An 18,058-nucleotide genomic window follows, 5' to 3' on the forward strand; every position below is an offset into this window, starting at 1 on the left:
CCGCTAGGAGATAAGATACAGGACAGGGGGAATAGAGTCTGTTGTAGCAGGGGCTGGTCTCCACGGCCACATGGCAGGTGCTTAAAAATATTTGCTGAAGGAATGAAAGTGGCTTTACTTCTCTAGTTTCTACATTTCTTGTAAAATGATTATATTATCAATTGTATGCTCAGCCATTAAAAAACAAACAGAATTGAGGGTCTAGGTAAGCCGTGACAACTTCAAACTAAGTCCTAAAACTAATATATATAATATATATATATATACATACATACATATATATATATATATATATATCTCCTTTGTATTCTATACCCCTTCTGAAAAGGATGTTTTCAAATTCTAACCTTGTAATTTGCCAGTGAGGTTTATTACCAAATACATTTCAGGTACCTGGGGCTGCATTGAGGCTTCCCAACAGGGTGTGTTTTGGGGAGATAATTTATGGTTCATGAAATGACACCACTTTCATACAGAGAGTGAATGGGCCTTGAAGAGTGTGACCTCAGTGTTCAAGATGCCCAGAGCTGATACTTCAGGAAAGGCTGGATGTTTTGGGCTGAGTCGTGCCCTTGACTCTCAAGGTCAGGCCAGAACATCAGGATCAATGGCTCCCAGAGCAGCCAACCTCAGAAAGTTTCCCAGCAACTGTCTTGTCTGAGTTAATTCCTTGAGAGTGGACTCGAGAATTCAACAGGCTGAAGGCAAAAGGGGAAAATGGACAGGAAAGCAATTAAACTGGGAAATTTCAAACTCTTCCTTTTCTTCCTGTGTCAGATCAGGTAGTCAAAAATAAAGACATGAAAAATGGAGTCATAGAGTGAATAAGTACAGAACTAATTTACAAAGAAAGTACAGCTTACCAATACTCGTTCAAAGAATATACCAACTTGCCTTAGTGGGATTGAAATATTTACAAAAACTGCATACAAACCAGGCACAAAGTCTCAATAAATTAAGGAAAGTTAGTAGACCTGTGTGCAGGCTGCATTTTCTGATCACTATGCAGCAAAGACAAAAATTAAGCAAACTTAAGCCTAACAATGCCCATTCAACCATCCCAGTCACAAAGCTGGTCTCTTAAACTGCTTTCGCTGTGATCCACTCCTTTTTTTTTTTTTTTTTTTTTCTTTCATCCCAAGAGGTCTGGGTGTTGCACAATATCCACTACCCAGAATTTACTTCCTGAATGCCCTGGGCATTCTCATACATGATCCACAAATTCTTGACAGCTCTGAGCTGGAGCAGAGGTGGGGCTTTCAAGGGAAAGGCATTTGCCCAACACATCACCCCTGCTCACAAATAATCTGTTTATCAAACTTTCCCCAAAGCACTCAGTGTGAGGCACCATATGTTTTTTGCTGGGACCCTGACTCAGACGGATAGGTAGCATCATCCCCATTTTGTGGGTGAGTAAACCGAGGTGGAAACAGGTGGTGAAAGTCGCCCGAGGTCACACATCTGAAAGGAACAGGCCTGGGATTCAAATTTGAGTCGCACCAGAGTTTTGCTCTTTCTGTCATTTCTGGGCCTTTGCTGGAACCAAGCAGCATGGTTTCTGCAAAGGGGGGATGAGGCAGGAGAAACAGGAAGGGTCTCTAGAACCTATCAGCTTGAGTGGGGCTGAGGTGGCCACCCCCTGGGGGGGGCAGGTGGGGTAAGTGGTAAACCTTTGCTCCAAAGGGGCAGCAGTTTAATGGACATATACACATGCCCTGTCCTATAGTCCTTAAGTAACCCCACTCAACAGATGAGAAAACTGAGGCACAGAAGAGTGGCACAGCCTTCTCTAAAGCCACCTCCCTACTAAGCGGTGGGTCTTGTTCTGGATTCCAGTCCCACGTGAAGCCAAAGCCCTTATACATTCCACTATATCCACTTGGAGGCTGGGAGCTGCCTACACTGCACATTCACCCACATACTTTGGGAGCCGTTTGAGCCCAGTGCCTTTCCTGTGATGATGATGACGAGGATGATGATGAATATGCCCCCCCCACACTATGCCAAGCCCTGCCCTGAGCTCTTCCTATATAACATAGTCCACCAAATGCCCTCAACTTCATTGGGAAGGAAGTGCAATCATGGTGGCCGTTTTACAGATCAGTAAACTAAGGCTCTGAACATTTTAGAAACCTACCCCAAGCCCCACGATTAGTGAGCGCCAGGAACCCATTCCGCAGGTGAGGAAAGAGAGCTCAGAGACCATGCAGCACCCGGTGGCGCCCAAAGGGGTCCTCAAACCCTCCAGCTCCTGGGATTCACGCCCAGGGCCGAGGTGAGGTCTGAGCTTTCTCTTCCTTCAATAACATAAACTGGGAACCGCGGCTCAGAGAGGCCACGAGGCTGGTCCCGAGCCTCGCAGCAGCTGTAGGAGTCTGACTCAGCGCTCCCAACACCTTAGTTGACCACACGTGGCTCTCCATGAGAATCACCTGGGTGCTTGGTAAAGTCCAGCTTCCCGGCCCAGGGTAGGGAGGGGTGTGGAAATCTACATTTTAAACAAGCGTTTATCGCTCATCTCCAACCCATTCCGTCCCCTCCCGCCCCGCTCCAGATGCATCGCATAATCTGGCAAGTTTGGGAAACAGCTAGGCGCCTCTGCAGCCCCCGGGCCTTCCCGGGCCGCCGCGGCCCCTAAGGGCGAGAAAGTCTCGGGCGAGCTCGCCGGACGGGGCGGGGCCAGGTGCGCGAGGGCCGCCGGGGGCGCAGCTCCGCCTCGGGGGCGGGGCCTCAGCTGCGGCGGGCAGGTAGACGGCTACCTGGTAACGTGGGCCTGGCTCGGGAGGCTTGGGCGCGCGCAGCCAGCCCCGGCCACGCCAGGGACCGAGGGACTCAGGCAGGGGCGGCCGCCGGCGGGACGGGAGGCTGGGCGAGGGGCCTCCGCCCGCTCACCATGGTCGAGGGACGCTTCTCCAAGTTTCTGAAGAAACTCGCCTTCTCGGGCGGGGGCCACCAGTACCAGCCGCTGGAGAGGGGCGAGTTGGAAACCTTGGTGAGTCCGGGCGCGAGGCGTGAGACCCGACACAGCGCCCCCCCAACCCCGTCCCACCCCAAGAGCCCGTCCGCGCGCTGCGGGCTGCGTTCCTCCAGCTCGCCCGCCTCCCCCTGGTTCTAGAAAGAAGGTGTCTTTATAGCAACGCCAGCTCGCGTTTCTGTTCTGGGCCCGGCGCTCGCCTTTTAACCCTCGCCTGCCAGCCCATTTTGCGGACTCGAAACTGAGGCCGAGACAGGGGAAATATGTCCCTTAAGGGACACGCGGCTAGCAAATGACCCAGCTAGGAACCTAACTTTGGTTTCTCTGACTCCAGAAAATTTTAATTACCGGGTCTCCACACCAGGCTGCTATCCGGATTTTTAAAAGTGACTTGAATGGGGCGGGGGGATTAGAGCGGCGTAAAAAACAAAAACTGTTGTGCAAATGTTTTAGCATGAATAGTAGCAATAATGGTGGAAATCAAGGTAAGAGTGGCCATGCCTCCCACCTGTGTTTCCCACATCTCCAGAGACACTTTAAAAAAAACCACCCAGATTTGTGTGTTGACTTTGCAGCCTCCAGGGGATCCTCTAGGATAAACCAACAGGATTCTAGGGCCAGGGGAGTTTTTACCAGCAGAGAAACTGACAAAGCTGTCCCCAAAAGCCCTTCCTTCCATGTGGGGGACCCAGAGATGAAGCAGGGTCAAGGGGTGACCCCCAACTTTCTCCGTAGCTTGTAAGTACAACTCACTGCGTGATACACGAGCAGAGAGCACGGAATTTCTGCAAAAGCATCTCTGGGTCACTGCACTTTTTAAAATATAATCAGTCATTCAAAAATAAAATTCCTGACGTGGAACTCTGGAGGTGCTCGTGGCCTTTCCATGGCTGGAGGGAAACCTCAAGTTAAATTTACTTTTTAATGAAAGAGGTCAGCTGGAAAAACTTGACAACAGTCAAAACATTTTGGTTGTACGGGTCTTAGTATTTGTGCATTTAAAAAACTAGTATTTTATAAATGGATGCTAAAGTGAGAATTCTGGTGCTAGGGTGGTACACCACGGGGCCGCATAACTAGCAGTTCTCAGATAATCTCTATTATTCTGAAGCGACATGTATGTTAACCATGGATTGGATGCAGAGTTCCATTGTTGTGCCGAAATCCATTTCTCTCCCTATATGCCACATAACTCATTCTGTTGAAGGAGTTTGAAGTTAGTTTGCCAACATGGTTGCCTGTTCTATGTTACTTTGTCTATTTTCTTTTCTTTACATCTTTTGATTTTTGCATCGAGCTAGGTATTTTTCAAACACTCCTGTTGTAATTGCTTACAGTCAGATTTTATGGGATGTGCAGGTTTGCCAGGTATCCAGGTGTGCCAGGTATGGGGATGATGTATCATGAATAGAGATGCTGGGGTGAATTTGATCTCTGCACCAAAGTGAGCTTCATGCCCCCAGAGGGGCCCTGGAGAGTGGGACAGGTCTTCAACCTGTCTGTAGGTATGCGGTGGTGGGGGCTCGCCCACCTGGTGTGGCCGGGATGTTCTCAGCTGCACCCCGAAGGGTGTGTGACGACTTAGCAGTGTGGACGTGGAGCAAGACAGGAGACCCAGGCAGCCAGCCGCAAAGGCTGGCAGAGAAACAAAGTATCCTGTCTTTAAAGGCAGTTCATCAAACCCAGGAGATTGAAATAAAGGTAAATGGGGAGCATGATGAGGGAGGAGACTGGCCGGGCCAGGTGACAGTCTTTGTTCTCACACTTACATCCTCCAATTTGAACTCTTTTTTTTTTTTTTTTTTTTCCTCAGAAACATTTGAAAAAGAAGCAAAGTTTGCTTACCGTGGTCATTTCCATAATAGTCGTAACTCTCTTTCATGAGCACTTGTTGTAGGTGGTGTCCTGGGCAGGCTCTGAAGCTCCCCGCCACTTTGCCGAGTCAGCTCAGTTATAATACTAATTATTATTGAGAACTTGCTGTGTCTCTTCACCCCTAGTTGAGTTGTGTTACTGTACGGGTGTGTTAGATGAAGCTGCTGAGGCTCTCAGGTCGGCCAGGTGGTAAGGGTACAGTTGTATCCAAAACAGAGTTCATGGGGGAGGCTGACAGCAGAGACCCCAAGAGAAGTTTAACTTAAGATCCAAGTGGGAAGCAGCCGCATAGCATAGGGAGATCAGCTCGGTGTTTTGTGACCACCTAGAGGGGTGGGATAGGGAGGGTGGGAGGGAGGGAGACGCAAGAGGGAAGAGATATGGGAACATAAGTATATGTATAACTGATTCACTTTGTTATACAGCAGAAACTAACACACCATTGTAAAGCAATTATACTCCAATAAAGATGTAAAAATAAATAAATAAAATAAAATAAATAAAAAAAGATCCAACCGTCTTAAATGGCAGAGTGACTGGGCAGGGGATTGGTGGTTGAGACAGGGATGGGGGAGGACCCAGAGTCAGGAGCTTCCGAGGCTGAATCAGCACAGTTCTTACGGCTCTGCAGATGGTTCATTCTTGCTGCATTTCCAGTGTCATGAAAAGAACAATGTATAGGAGATCCCCTTTCATTACTGGAAAAAAGCTCTCTCTGCTGATCTGAGCTTTGGACAAGGAAAATGTTGGACCAGAAATTCCTGCTTCCCAGATGACTCAGTACCAACTCAGGAAGTTATAGTTGACCCTCAGGGCTCCCTTCTCTTAACTGAGACCATATCCTCTGCTGCCTTCCCTGTTGTGAACGGATCCATCTTCCTGGGGCTCTGCAGGGTGAAGCCTGGCTTCCAGCAGACCTGTGTCTTGGTTATTCATTCAGCCCAGATTCATGGAGCATCTACCCTGTGTCAGGCTGGTGCTGCACGCCAGGGATAGGGTGGAGAAAAAGATGCACACGCTCCCTGCCCTTGTGGCACCCTGTCTGGTGGGCAGAGATGGGTCCCAAACTACAGATCATAGTTGACTGTTTAATGAGAAGAGATGTTTAAGACTCATAGGAATGGCAAAGACTAGGGTGAGTGGGAAGGCAGAGTTGATGGAGAGTTCTAGGCAGAAGGGAGTGAGGTGCGAGGGTTAGTGAGAGAGGCCGAGGCTGCCGAGGTGGACCTCACAGAGCCTTTGGGCCCTGTAAAGAGTTTGGGCTCCATCCATAGAGCAACAAGGAATCACCGACAGGTTTTACGTTGGGGCGTGATAGTCATTCATTTATTCAGAGATGTGCCGAACATGAGGAACGCAGTAAACAGAGCAGACACAGTCAGATTTGCGGTTTTTTTTAAAATTTTTTAAAAAATTTATTTATTTATTTATGGCTGTGTTGGCTCTTCATTTCTGTGAGAGGGCTTTCTCTAGCTGTGGCAAGTGGGGGCCACTCCTCATCGCGGTACGCGGGCCTCTCACTATCGCGGCCTCTCTTGTTGCGGAGCACAGGCTCCAGACGCGCAGGCTCAGTAATTGTGGCTCACGGGGCTAGTTGCTCCGTGGCATGTGGGATCTTCCCAGACCAGGGCTCGAACCCATGTCCCCTGCATTGGCAGGCAGATTCTCAACCACTGCGCCACGAGGGAAGCCCCAGATTTGCGTTTTTAAGAGATCACACTTGGGGGGCTTCCCTGGTGGCGCAGTGGTTGAGAGTCCGCCTGCCGATGCAGGGGACACAGGTTCGTGCCCCGGTGCGGGAGGATCCCACATGCCGCGGAGCGGCTGGGCCTGTGAGCCATGGCCGCTGGGCCTGCGCGTCCGGAGCCTGTGCTCCGCGGCGGGAGAGGCCACAGCAGTGGAAGGCCCGTGTACCGCAAAAAAAAAAAAAAAAAGAAAAGAGATCACACTTGGGTTGCAGGAAGAGGCGTTCTGAGGTTTACACACACACACACACACACACACACACACACACACACATATCATTGGTGTCTCTCAAAATTTAGCAATGTATGTCATCTTTTTTTAAATTTTTATTTTGTTTTTATTTATTTTTATTTTTTGGCTGTATTGGGTCTTCATTGCTGCACATGAGCTTTCTCTAGTTGTGGCGAGCGGGGGCTACTCTTTGTTGCTGTGCACAGGCTTCTCAATGTTCTCTTGTTGCGGAGCATGGGCTCTAGGCGTGCGGGCTTCCGTAGTTGTGTCACGTGGGCTTCAGTAATTGTGGCTCGCGGGCTCTAGAGCGCAGGCTCAGTAGTTGTGGCGCACAGGCTTAGTTGCTCCGCGGCATGTGGGATCTCCCTGGACCAGGGCTCGAACCGTGTCCCCTGCCTTGGCAGGTGGATTCTTAACCACTGCGCCACCAGGGAAGCCCATTATATGTCATCTTGAAGAAATGTGTTGGAAGCCCCCAGTGTTGTCTTAAATTATTTGTATCAAAATGTGACTTAACTAAGTAGAAGCCTAAAATTTGCAACAAACATAGCCATGTGCTTATAACTCAATAAAAGCAAACTACATTTATAATAAAATTATGAAGTACACGTGTAGCAAGTGCATTTTGATGTGACTGGTGATGTATCATTAAAAATCAACCAGTGAGGTCGAATGATTGTGTTTGTTGTGGATTGCTGTCTAGCAGATCACTCCCAAATGCAGCAGCTGAAAACAACAAGTGTTGATTCTCTCCCAGTTTCTTTGGGTCACAGATCTGGGGGATGCGCCAGGTCTCTCGTGAGGTGGCTGTTCAGCTCTCGCCAGAGCTGTGGTCTCATCTGAAGGCTCTCTGGGTGCAAGGGGAGAGAATCCCCTTCCAAGCTCCCTCTTGTGACTGTTGGCGGGTCTCTGGCCCTGGCTACATGGGCCTCTCCAAGGGGCAGCCTCGTGGCTGCCTCATGGCTCAATAGCTAGTTTCCCCAAAGAAGAGTGATCCTTTTTTTTTTTTTTTTGCGGTACGCAGGCCTCTCACTGTCGTGTCCTCTCCCGTTGTGGAGCACAGGCTCCGGACGCGCAGGCTCAGCGGCCATGGCTCATGGGCCCAGCCGCTCCATGGCACGTGGGATCTTCCCAGACCGGGGCACGAACCCGTGTCCCCTGCATCGGCAGGCGGACTCTCAACCACTGCGCCACCAGGGAAGCCCCAGAGTGATCCTTTCTATAACCCAGTTTTGGAAGTGATATCTCCTCATTTGTGGCATGTTCAGTTCATTGGAAGGAGTCCAGATCCGGCTGGTTCTACAAGGATGGGGAGTACACGAGGATGTCATGAAATGAAGGCAGGGCGTCTTAGAGCCTGCCGACCACAGTGGTAGAAAGAAATGGTTCCTTACATGACAGAACCACACCTGGCACAGAGTCTGCTGCCCAGCTGTCTCCGTGTGTCGGTCCTGAGGTCCAGTCTTTATTTAGACTCTCTTGAATTTTGATCTTGATAAAGCTCGTACTGGGAATGTCTAATTACATGCATATGTAGAGAATGGCATTTAAATGGATCCAGAATGTGTTTGCTAGATTAGGACCACCTGCATCATACTTCACCCCGGCTGCCAGCAAGCAGCCCGTGAATGCCAGTTTGAAAGGCTTTCATTTGATAACCATAGAACTGGCTGGCTCACTTGATAAGGTGAGTGCCAGGCCTTGTGGAAGGGATGTTTCTTCACCGTGTGTGATGACCATACTTGCTGCACATCACCTGTGGCAAGTAGCCGTGTGCAGAGACTGGGTTCGTGTACGGCCTCGCTTGCAACAAGGCGACACTCTTCAAAAGTGAGACATTTTAAAGCTGATGCGCCGATGTCAACACCGCCTGCTGTGCGATGGCTCCGTTCTCCTGCCATTTCTTCTCTCTGAGCCCCTGAGAAACTTGCATCCCTTCAATGTGTCACCTGATTGTTGGCATAGATGCACATGTGGCACTACGGTCACATCACAGCTCTTCATTATAAACTGGCCACCTGAAGGTCTATATTATATATTATAGTAGGCTAATTATTAAAACACATATTCAAGGTTTGGAAGATCTCAGAAAACTTGTGGCCTCTTGAGAGTACGTCTGAAGATGCCCTGTTAGAAACCCTGCCCCAGGCCAATGTCATGAGCCTTTTTATTACGGATAACGGAGCCTAGATCCCCGAGCTCCTAAGGGGAGGGGACTTGTAGGCGTGCACACGGCCGTCTCCTCCCCGTGTCCTCACCTGGTCTTTCCTCTGTGTCCTAATCTCCTCTTCCTACAAGGATACCAGTCACATTGGATTCGAGCCCATCCTAGTGACCTCATTTTAACTTAACCACCTCTTCAAAGACCCTGTCTCCAGATACAGTCACGGTCTGAGGTGCTGGGGGTTAGGACTTCAGCACAGGCATTTGCGGGGAGCACAGTTCAGCCTGTAATACTATGTTCCTTGCAGAAAATATCTGGACGGGTATTTGGGGTTGGGGGAAAGCTGTGGGTCACACTGGGGAAATACGTAACCTTCTATGGAGGTTGCAGACACTCTTAAGGTTGCGTTGATTGACCCCACCAGTGTGCCCCGAATCCCTGGAAATGGCTTGTGTTCTTCCAGCTTGTCTTCCCCGTGGACTTCCCGTGGGCAGGAAGCAGAGCCCAGCAGAGCACGTGTCTGACCCAACTTGAAACTCAAGTACATGCCAAGGAAGACGTGCTCAAAGTTCATGATTCTGGAGTCCCCAGGGTAAGAGAGACTTGAAACGTCTAGAATAAAGTCAGGCACTACCCATAAGTATTCTTTATATTTCAAACCACTGAAACCGGACTACTGTGGTCGGGCTCTGGTAGATTTACAGCTGACACACAGGATCACCCCGTGTACATCTCAGGATCACCCCGTGTACATCTCAGGATCCTCCGGTCTGTGCCCTTCCAGTAACACTGAATCTGGGGGACCTTGTGGGTATGGGGGAAAGACTATTGGCCTAGAAGATCGCTCCTAACCAGGAGTCTTGGTTTAGGGCAGGAACTGGGGCCAGAAGCCCAGAGGTGGAGCCCAGGTTCCATCACTATGACTATGTGAGTTTGGGCAAACTTGCTTCATCTCTCCACATCAGAATGTCTTTGTCTGATAGTGGGGATGTGCCCATAGTGGCTTCGAGGTTCCCCGTGGGTGCCGTTCCCTGACTCTTTGTGAAGATTAGATTAGGTGATGTATGCAGATACTCACACGAGTATCACCGTAGTAACAAAACAAGGATAAATGAGAGGGACTTCCCTGGTGGTCCAGTGGTTAAGACTCTGCGCTTCCAGTGCAGGGAGCACGGGTTCCATCCCTAGTCAGGGGATTGAGATCCCGCATGCCACGAGGCACAGCCAAAAAAATTTTAAAACAAAACAGAATAAATGAGAGAATGGTTTAAAACGCTGCACAATGCCTAGTTCAAAACGTGGCGACGGGTTTTATTAAGAATCATCACTGTCTTGTTCGTTCTCTGGCCTCGGGTCGAGTGCTCGGTTCCGTGCCCAGGGAGGTGCTCTGTGGTGAGGGCAGGACCAGCTACATAATTTGCAAAACGAAAGTATGGGGTCCCGTCGTGAAAAATGAGAATTTCAGGTCAGCGCCAGCAGGGTGTTGCACGCAGCACGTGCCCTCCTGAGCACATCTGCCGAGCTGGCCTGGTGGGCATCTTTGTGTGAGGTCTGTAGTCGGAGATGCCGGAAAGTTCTCGCCATCTGGTTTCCTCCTTTTCAGGCTCTGCACAGCCTTCTGACCCTCACCTACTTTTGTGGCTTCTTTAGATAAGCTCTTCCTCACACGTGGTCTGGGGCCCAGGAGTCTGAGCTGTAACCAGCCCTCGGGTAGTTCTGATGTTCAGTGAGTTTGAGAACCATTGCTTTGCCATCCCTGTGACATCTGTCCTCCTGAGGCCAGACCCCTTCAGTGAGTAAAACACCCGTCTACTGAGTGGAGTTTATAGTCTGGTGGCTAAGTCATCAAGTAATTATATACTGAGCATATAATTACAAAGTGAGATAAGTCCCATGAAGGAAAGCAGTGCATGTAAGAAAGGAGTTGGTTACAGCCTGTGTATGCCTGTCACCTGTGGGGACGCTACTGCTGCAATCCAGGGAGACTTCCTGGAGGAGGTGGCAGGGACTTGGAGAACTGAGATTTGCACTCAAGCTACACATTCTCATTTTAATTGTTTCCATGGGCCACATGTCATGCACGCCCTGGAACACGGCCTTCCTCCTCTGATCTGGGAGGTACCTCTCTGCCTGGGGGATCCTGCCGGTCTCTCCTCTCATTCAGCAGCACCTCATCTCCAGTTTTAGAAATCAACCCACTGGGCTGCCCCTCTCTCTGCCCCTCCCTCCCCCAAGTACCAGCATATTGAAATTTGAGTGACAGTTTCACCTTCATTGACCATTGAATTAGGCTAATGTTAGCTGCTATTTTTCAACTGTCTTTTATGAACCAGGAACACTGCATGGTTTTTTTCTTTATTTGCCTCCCTCTTTGTCCTTTGTTCTTTTCCCTTTCGAAACTTTTCTTAGCTTTTGTTTGTTTGTTTTTTCATAAACCCCAGTAAAAGTTTGCAGAGTCTGAGATTCCTCCTTCACTGCCCCATGTCTTTGCTTTTCACTTTCCGCCTTGGTGAGGGGTGGAGGGAGGTACCGTTTGCCAACTAATCAGTTTGCAGTAATCAGATTACCATTTGCTTGGGTGGTCCTGGCCCCCTTTCTATGCAATTCTAGAGAGGCTATGGTTAGGAACACTGGTGTCTGCAGCACCAGCTACCTGGCTGCAAAGTCCAGTTCCGCAGCCAGCAGAAGATGTTAAGCAAATTTCTTAATATTTCCAGTGCCTCGGTTTTCTCTCCAGTGGGGTCAAGTGTACACACATCAGAGATCTGTTATGGAGTGGAATGATTCAGTGCGCATGGAGTACTCAGGGCAGCACCTGATCACAGTAGTTACTATCATTTATACACAACAACATAAGTCTTTTTTTTTTACATACATGGGATCCTACTGCACACACCGTCAGCAGCTCCTCCACTGTCCCACATCCCTGCAGTACATCCCAATCAAACACATTCTTTTCTTTTTTAAATGTGATTGAAGTATAGTTGATTTACAGTGTTGTGTTAATTTCTTCTGTACAGCAAAGTGATTCAGTTATACACTTATGTATTCTTTCTCATATTCTTTTCCATTATGGTTGATCACAGCGTATTGAATGTAGTTCCCTGTGCTCTACAGGAGGACCTTGTTGTTTATCCGTCCTATTATGTAATAGTTTGCCTCTGCTCATCCCAAACTCCCACTCCATCCCTCCTCCACCCCTCCGTCTCTCCCTCCCCTTGCCCTTAGCAACCACAAGTCTGTTCTCTGTGTCTGTCCGTCTTTCTGTTTCGTAGATAGGTTCATTCGTGCCATATTTTAGATTGCACGTAGAAGTGATATCACATGGTATTTGTCTTTCTCTGTGACTTACTTCACTTAGTATGATCATCTCTAGGCCCATCCGTGTTGCTGCAAATGACATTATTTCATTGTTTTTTAAATTAGTTATCTATTTTATACATGTTAGTGTATACATGTCAATCCCAATCTCCCAATTCATCCCACCACTACCCCCCCGCACCGCTTCCCCCCCTTGGTGTCCATACATTTGTTCTCTACATCTGTGTCTCTATTTCTGCCTTGCAAACCAGTTCATCTGTACCATTTTTCTAGATTCCACATATATGTGTTAATATATGATATTTGTTTTTCTCTTTCTGACTTAGTTCACTCTGTATGACAGTCTCTAGGTCCATCCATGTCTCTACAAATGACCCAATTTCATTCCTTTTTATGGCTGAGTAATATTTCATTGTATATATGTGCCAGATCTTCTCTATCCATTCATCTGTCGATGGACATTTAGGTTGTTTCCATGTCTTGGCTGTTGTAAATAGCAGCACATTCTTTTCTAATGGCTGTGTAGGCATTTTTATTTAACCTCCCTCCCCAGCTGATGGGCATTTAGGTAGTTTCCCTTCAATTTTTAGAACAATGTTCCACTGAACATCTGTGGATGCACCACATTACTTTGAATCCTTACAGAAATCCCTGCAGGAATCTGAGCCTTGGAAAGTGAAGTAACTTGCCCAGGCCCACGCAGCTTGCCCAGGAATTCGGACCTGGGTCTGACTGATTTCTGTGCTTGAATTCTCCACTCCTACTGGCCAGGTTTCTCTTCTATAAAGTTACTGTTTCCCCGTTGTAATCAACTGGTATTTTATGACGAGTCGCGTTAAGGCTATGTGACTAGCCTGCTTCTCATTTTCTGTTGGTGATCCTTGCCTGAATCCGTTACTTTTATTTATTTATTTAAAAAATTTTTATTGGAGTATAGTTGCGTTACAATGTTGTGTTAGTTTCTACTGTACAACAAAGCGAATCAGCTATAATTATACATATATCCCCTCTTTTTTGGATTTCCTTCCCATTTAGGTCACCACAGAGCATTGAGTAGAGTTCCCTGTGCTATACAGTAGGTTCTCATTAGTTACCTATTTTATACGTAGTATCACTTGTGTATTTGTGTCAATCCCAATCTCCCAATTCATCCCACCCCCTTTCCCCCTTGGTATCTATATGTTTGTTCTCTCCGTCTGTGTCTCTATTTCTGCTCTGTAAATAAGATCGTCTATACCATTTTTTTTTCAGATTCCACATATATGCATTGTTACACAATACTTGTTTTTCTCTTTCTGACTTATTTCATTCTGTATGACAGTCTCTGTGTCCATCCACGTCTCTACAGATGACCCAATTTTGTTCCTTTTATGGCTGAGTAATATTCCATTGTATACATGTACCACATCTTCTTTATCCATTCTTCTGTTGATGGACATTTAAGTTGTTTCCACGTCCTGGCTATTGTAAATAGTGCTGCAGTGAACATTGGGGTGCATGTGTCTTTTTTTTGTGTGTGTGGTACGCAGGCCTCTCACTGTTGTGGCCTCTCCCGTTGCGGAGCGCAGGCTCAGCGGCCATGGCTCATGGGCCCAGCTGCTCTGCGGCATGTGGGATCTTCCCGGACCGGGGCACGAACCCGTGTCCCCTGCATACACATACATATTTTTAATATATTTGATCATAGAGTTCAATGCAGTAAATGCCACAGGGCTGGTGCCAGCTTTTTATATATTTGTAACTCCCTTCACCAGCAGAGAGAGTGCCAGCTCCCAGGAGCTTTGGTTTATTTACTAATTGCCAATCTCCCTGTGTGTAGCCAGGCTCCTCACCTTGCCAGCCACCTATTGGTCCGCAATCCATTGGCCACCTCCTAGCTCTGCTGTCTTCTCTCTTGGCCCCTTGACTGTACTGCACCCCACCCCCCAACAACGTATGTTTTCTTGAGTATCTCATGTCCTATTGGCAGTTCTTTGCTGTCCGGGGTCACACCACTGTTACACACACACACACAGACCACAATCTCTACCTAGATGTGATTTCAGGGACTGGAAAACATCTCTGAAACCCATCTTGACCTGAGACTGGACTTTAAGAACCCCCGCCTCAGCAGTGCTCCGTGTGTGGTATCATTCCCATTTTATAGAGGAGAAAACTGAGACTCAGGGAAGTCAAGGGAGTTGCTGAGAGTTGCACAGCTGGTAGCTGGGGGAACTAGAATCAGAGCCCAGATCAGTGAGACGTGGACCTCCAACCAATTTCTGCAGTTAGGGTTCCTCCCCCCGCACCGCCCCACAAGTATTAAAAAGTAGTAGGGGGAAAAAAAGAGAGGGAAAAGAAAAGGGAAAAAAAAAAGAAAGTAGTGGGCAGGCCCTTTGAGTTCATTACATCACTCTCGCCCCAGGATCTGAGCCTCCTGTTGCTCTGTGCGCCCAGCCCTACTGGCCTCCTTATGGGTCCCTCTGGTCACAGCCTCTGCCCCTCCTTCCCAAGTTAGCACCGGCCCAGTCCGATTCTCCAAGCATCCCTGTCCCCAGGAAGCCCCTCCCCTCCTGCACCAGCTCTGCCCCCAGGCTTGGTCAGGACTGGTTTCTCCCCCTTGGAATCAGCAATTCTTACGCATGGTTCGAGATTCAAGAAGGTACAAAAGGGGGTCCAGTAGGAGTCTGTCACTGCCTCGGTTTTCCACCACCCTGTTCCCAGCCCCAAAGGTGACCCAGCCCCCGGTCTCTGTGGCTTCTGCTGGACGTGTGCCCTGATTATACCAGCAAATCCATCCTCTTCTCCTTTTGGTTATACATAGGCGAGCATATTGCTCATGATATGCTGCACCTTTTTTTTTTCTTCTCAAACTATTGCTAATGGTACCACTACTTGGGAAAACTGTTGGTCAGTGTGTACTGTCACTAAAAGCACGTAAACCCACCCTGTGACCCCACAGTCCACTTCTAGGTCTGTGCCCAGGAGAAATGGGGCTTCTATCTGCTAAAAGACATGCACTCAGTGGTCCCAGCAGTGTTATGTATAAGAGGCCAAACTGGGCACAGCCTAAACACCCAACCACATGCAAAGAGGTACATGAATCGTGCATATTCATGCAATGGCATCCTGGAAGTACTACACAGCAATGAAAGACAGTGACTTACAGATCATGGAACAAGCCGGATGAACCTTGCTAAGCAGCCAGATGCAGGAGTACATGTGTACGATTTCCTTTATATGGAGTTCCCAAACGGGCAGAACAAATCCATGTTGATAGAAGTCCCAGGGTTGGTCATCTTCTGGGGGGCTGTCAACCGGGAGAGGGCACGCGGGAGCCTTTTGGGAGCTGGAGAGGTTCCACATGGCACCTGGTGGGGTTACTCTATTGTACACATGCGCAGAAGTGCGTCCGGGCACATGCAGGATTTGTGTACAGGACTGTATGTAAGTTATACTGCCCTATATATTTAACATTTTCCATATAGGTAAAAAAAAAAAAAAGTTTGTGCTCTTATTTTGGTGGCAGCAAAGGGTTTCATGGTATGGTGCTACCGTAATTAATTTAACCAATCCTTTATTAGCAGCACGCGGGTTGTTTCTCGTACTTAGTTACTATAAACAATATTGCAGTGGATGACTTTGAACAGAAACCATTCTGCAGTCAATGAATCTGCAAAGGGTATGAGTTAGAACAGGTCCGTTTTCAGCTTTGATGCTGCCAACTGCCCTCCACTGGGGCTCGTCTGGAGTCACCTGCCCCTCCCGGCCTCGGATGAGAGGCTCCATCTCCACCCCCTGTCACCAGCTCTCCTGTTACAAATTTCTGGAACCTTACCTATCAGATAGGTGGCGGAGGGTGTACTGGAGTCTCTTGAATGCGAATCTCTGATTGTAAATGAGTTTGATGATCGTTTCATGTTTCAGAGTTATTCATCATTATTCCCTTTCTGTGAACTCTTAGTTTATGTCCTTTGCCCATTTTTGAAAGACATGAGCTGCTAGTCTTTTCCCTTCTTCATGAGTAAGAGCCCTTCATTTGTTTGGGCAATTGTTTTTCATCGGTGTTATAAGCTACAGATATTTTCCACAGTGTGGTTTTTACCTTTGGACTTTGCATGTGGTGCTTCTTGCAGAAGACAACCCGATTTTATGTAGTGAATTTATCAGTCTTTTCCTTCCTGGCTTCAGGCTTCATCTGACACTTAGAACGTCCTTTCGTACTCTGAGATGTTTTTGAAATGTAGTCCACAGTTTCTTCTAGTACTTCAGTGGTTTCTTTTGTTCCTACTTGTCCTAAAATTTATTTTATTGAAGTATAGTTGAGTTACAATGTTGTGTTAATTTCTACTGTACAGCAAAGTGATTCAGTTATATATATATGTGTGTGTGTATATATATATATATATATATATATACACACACACATATATATACAGACACACACATTCTTTTTCATATTCTTTTCCATTATGGCTTATCATAGGATTTTTTTTTTTTTTTCGGTACACGGGCCTCTCACTGTTGTGGCCCCTCCCATTGCGGAGCACAGGCTCCGGACGCGCAGGCTCAGCGGCCATGGCTCACGGGCCCTGCCGCTCCGCGGCATGTGGAATCTTCCCAGTCCAGGGCTTGAACCCATGTCCCCTGCATCGGTAGGCGGACTCTCAACCACTGCACCACCAGGGAAGCCCTTGAGTACTTTCTTTTGCCAAGCGCTGAGCGGTGCACTTGGCTCTGAGTTGGATAGGACCAGCCACTGCCCGGGGAGGCTCATGGTCCAATGCTGGAGGCAGACAAGTGGGTCAGCAGTGCGCTGGACACAGGAGGACTGGGGGTCTGGGAGCTCAGAGAGCTGGGTTCCTTCTGGGACCGATGGTAGGTGGATGGATGGATGGATGGATGGTGTGTCAGGTTCCTCGGGCTGCGGTAACAAATCACCACAGACTTGATGGCTTGAAACACACAAATGTATTCTCTTACAGTCCTGGAGGTCAGACGTCTGACACAGGTCTCACTGGGTTAAAATCAAAAGGTCAGCAGGACTGCTTTCCTTCTGGGAGCTCTGGGGGAGAATCTGTTTCCCTGCCTTTTATCCGCCTTCTGCAGGCTGATTCCATTCCTTGGCTTGTAGCCCCTTCCTCTGCCTTCAAAGCCAGGAATCACATCCCTCCAGCCTCTGCTTCTGTCCTCACATCTCCTCCTCTGACCATCCTGCCTCCCATTATAAGGACCCTTGTGATGACATGGGGCCACTGGGATAATCCAGATGGTTTCCCCAACTCAAGGTTGTCAACTTAATGTCATCTGCAAAGTCCTTTTCACCAGGTCAGGTCACATATGCACAGATTCCAGGGATTAGGACGTGGGCATCTTTGGTGGACTCAGCTTTCCCTGCTCCCACCATCCTTTCCCTCTTCTCCACTTGGAAGATCCAGAAAGTCGTGTTTTTCTATGTTTTCTCCCACTTGCACAACACAATGCCCACCAGGAAGTTTTCTCGTGTTTTTATCGAGCAGAGACTAAAAGTGCTGTCTTGGGAGTTGACCAAGTCATCCATTTCTTCATCTGTAAGATGGGGATAAAAAAATTACATCTGGTTTTCCCTGGTGGCGCAGTGGTTGAGTGTCCGCCTGCCGATGCAGGGGACACGGGTTTGTGCCCCGGTCTGGGAAGATCCCACATGCCGCGGAGCGGCTGGGCCCGTGAGCCATGGCCGCTGAGCCTGCGCGTCTGGAGGCTGTGCTCCGCAACGGGAGAGGCCACAA

The 18,058-nt window shown here is 48.3% G+C and overlaps 1 protein-coding gene across 1 annotated transcript in view; it reads left to right on the forward strand.

Moving 5' to 3' along the window:
• Window positions 1-2,893: 2,893 nt before the first annotated feature.
• The window catches only part of ATP2C2 (ATPase secretory pathway Ca2+ transporting 2), an 82,011-nt gene continuing 66,846 nt past the window's right edge, over window positions 2,894-18,058 (forward strand). The window contains exon 1 of the mRNA XM_060083249.1: window positions 2,894-2,992. Within this exon, the coding sequence (XP_059939232.1) occupies window positions 2,894-2,992 (99 nt within the window). The remainder of the gene's footprint in view (window positions 2,993-18,058) is intronic.

This window comes from Mesoplodon densirostris, chromosome 19 (assembly GCF_025265405.1).
Source record: "Mesoplodon densirostris isolate mMesDen1 chromosome 19, mMesDen1 primary haplotype, whole genome shotgun sequence".
Classification (NCBI taxonomy): Eukaryota; Metazoa; Chordata; class Mammalia; order Artiodactyla; family Ziphiidae; genus Mesoplodon; species Mesoplodon densirostris.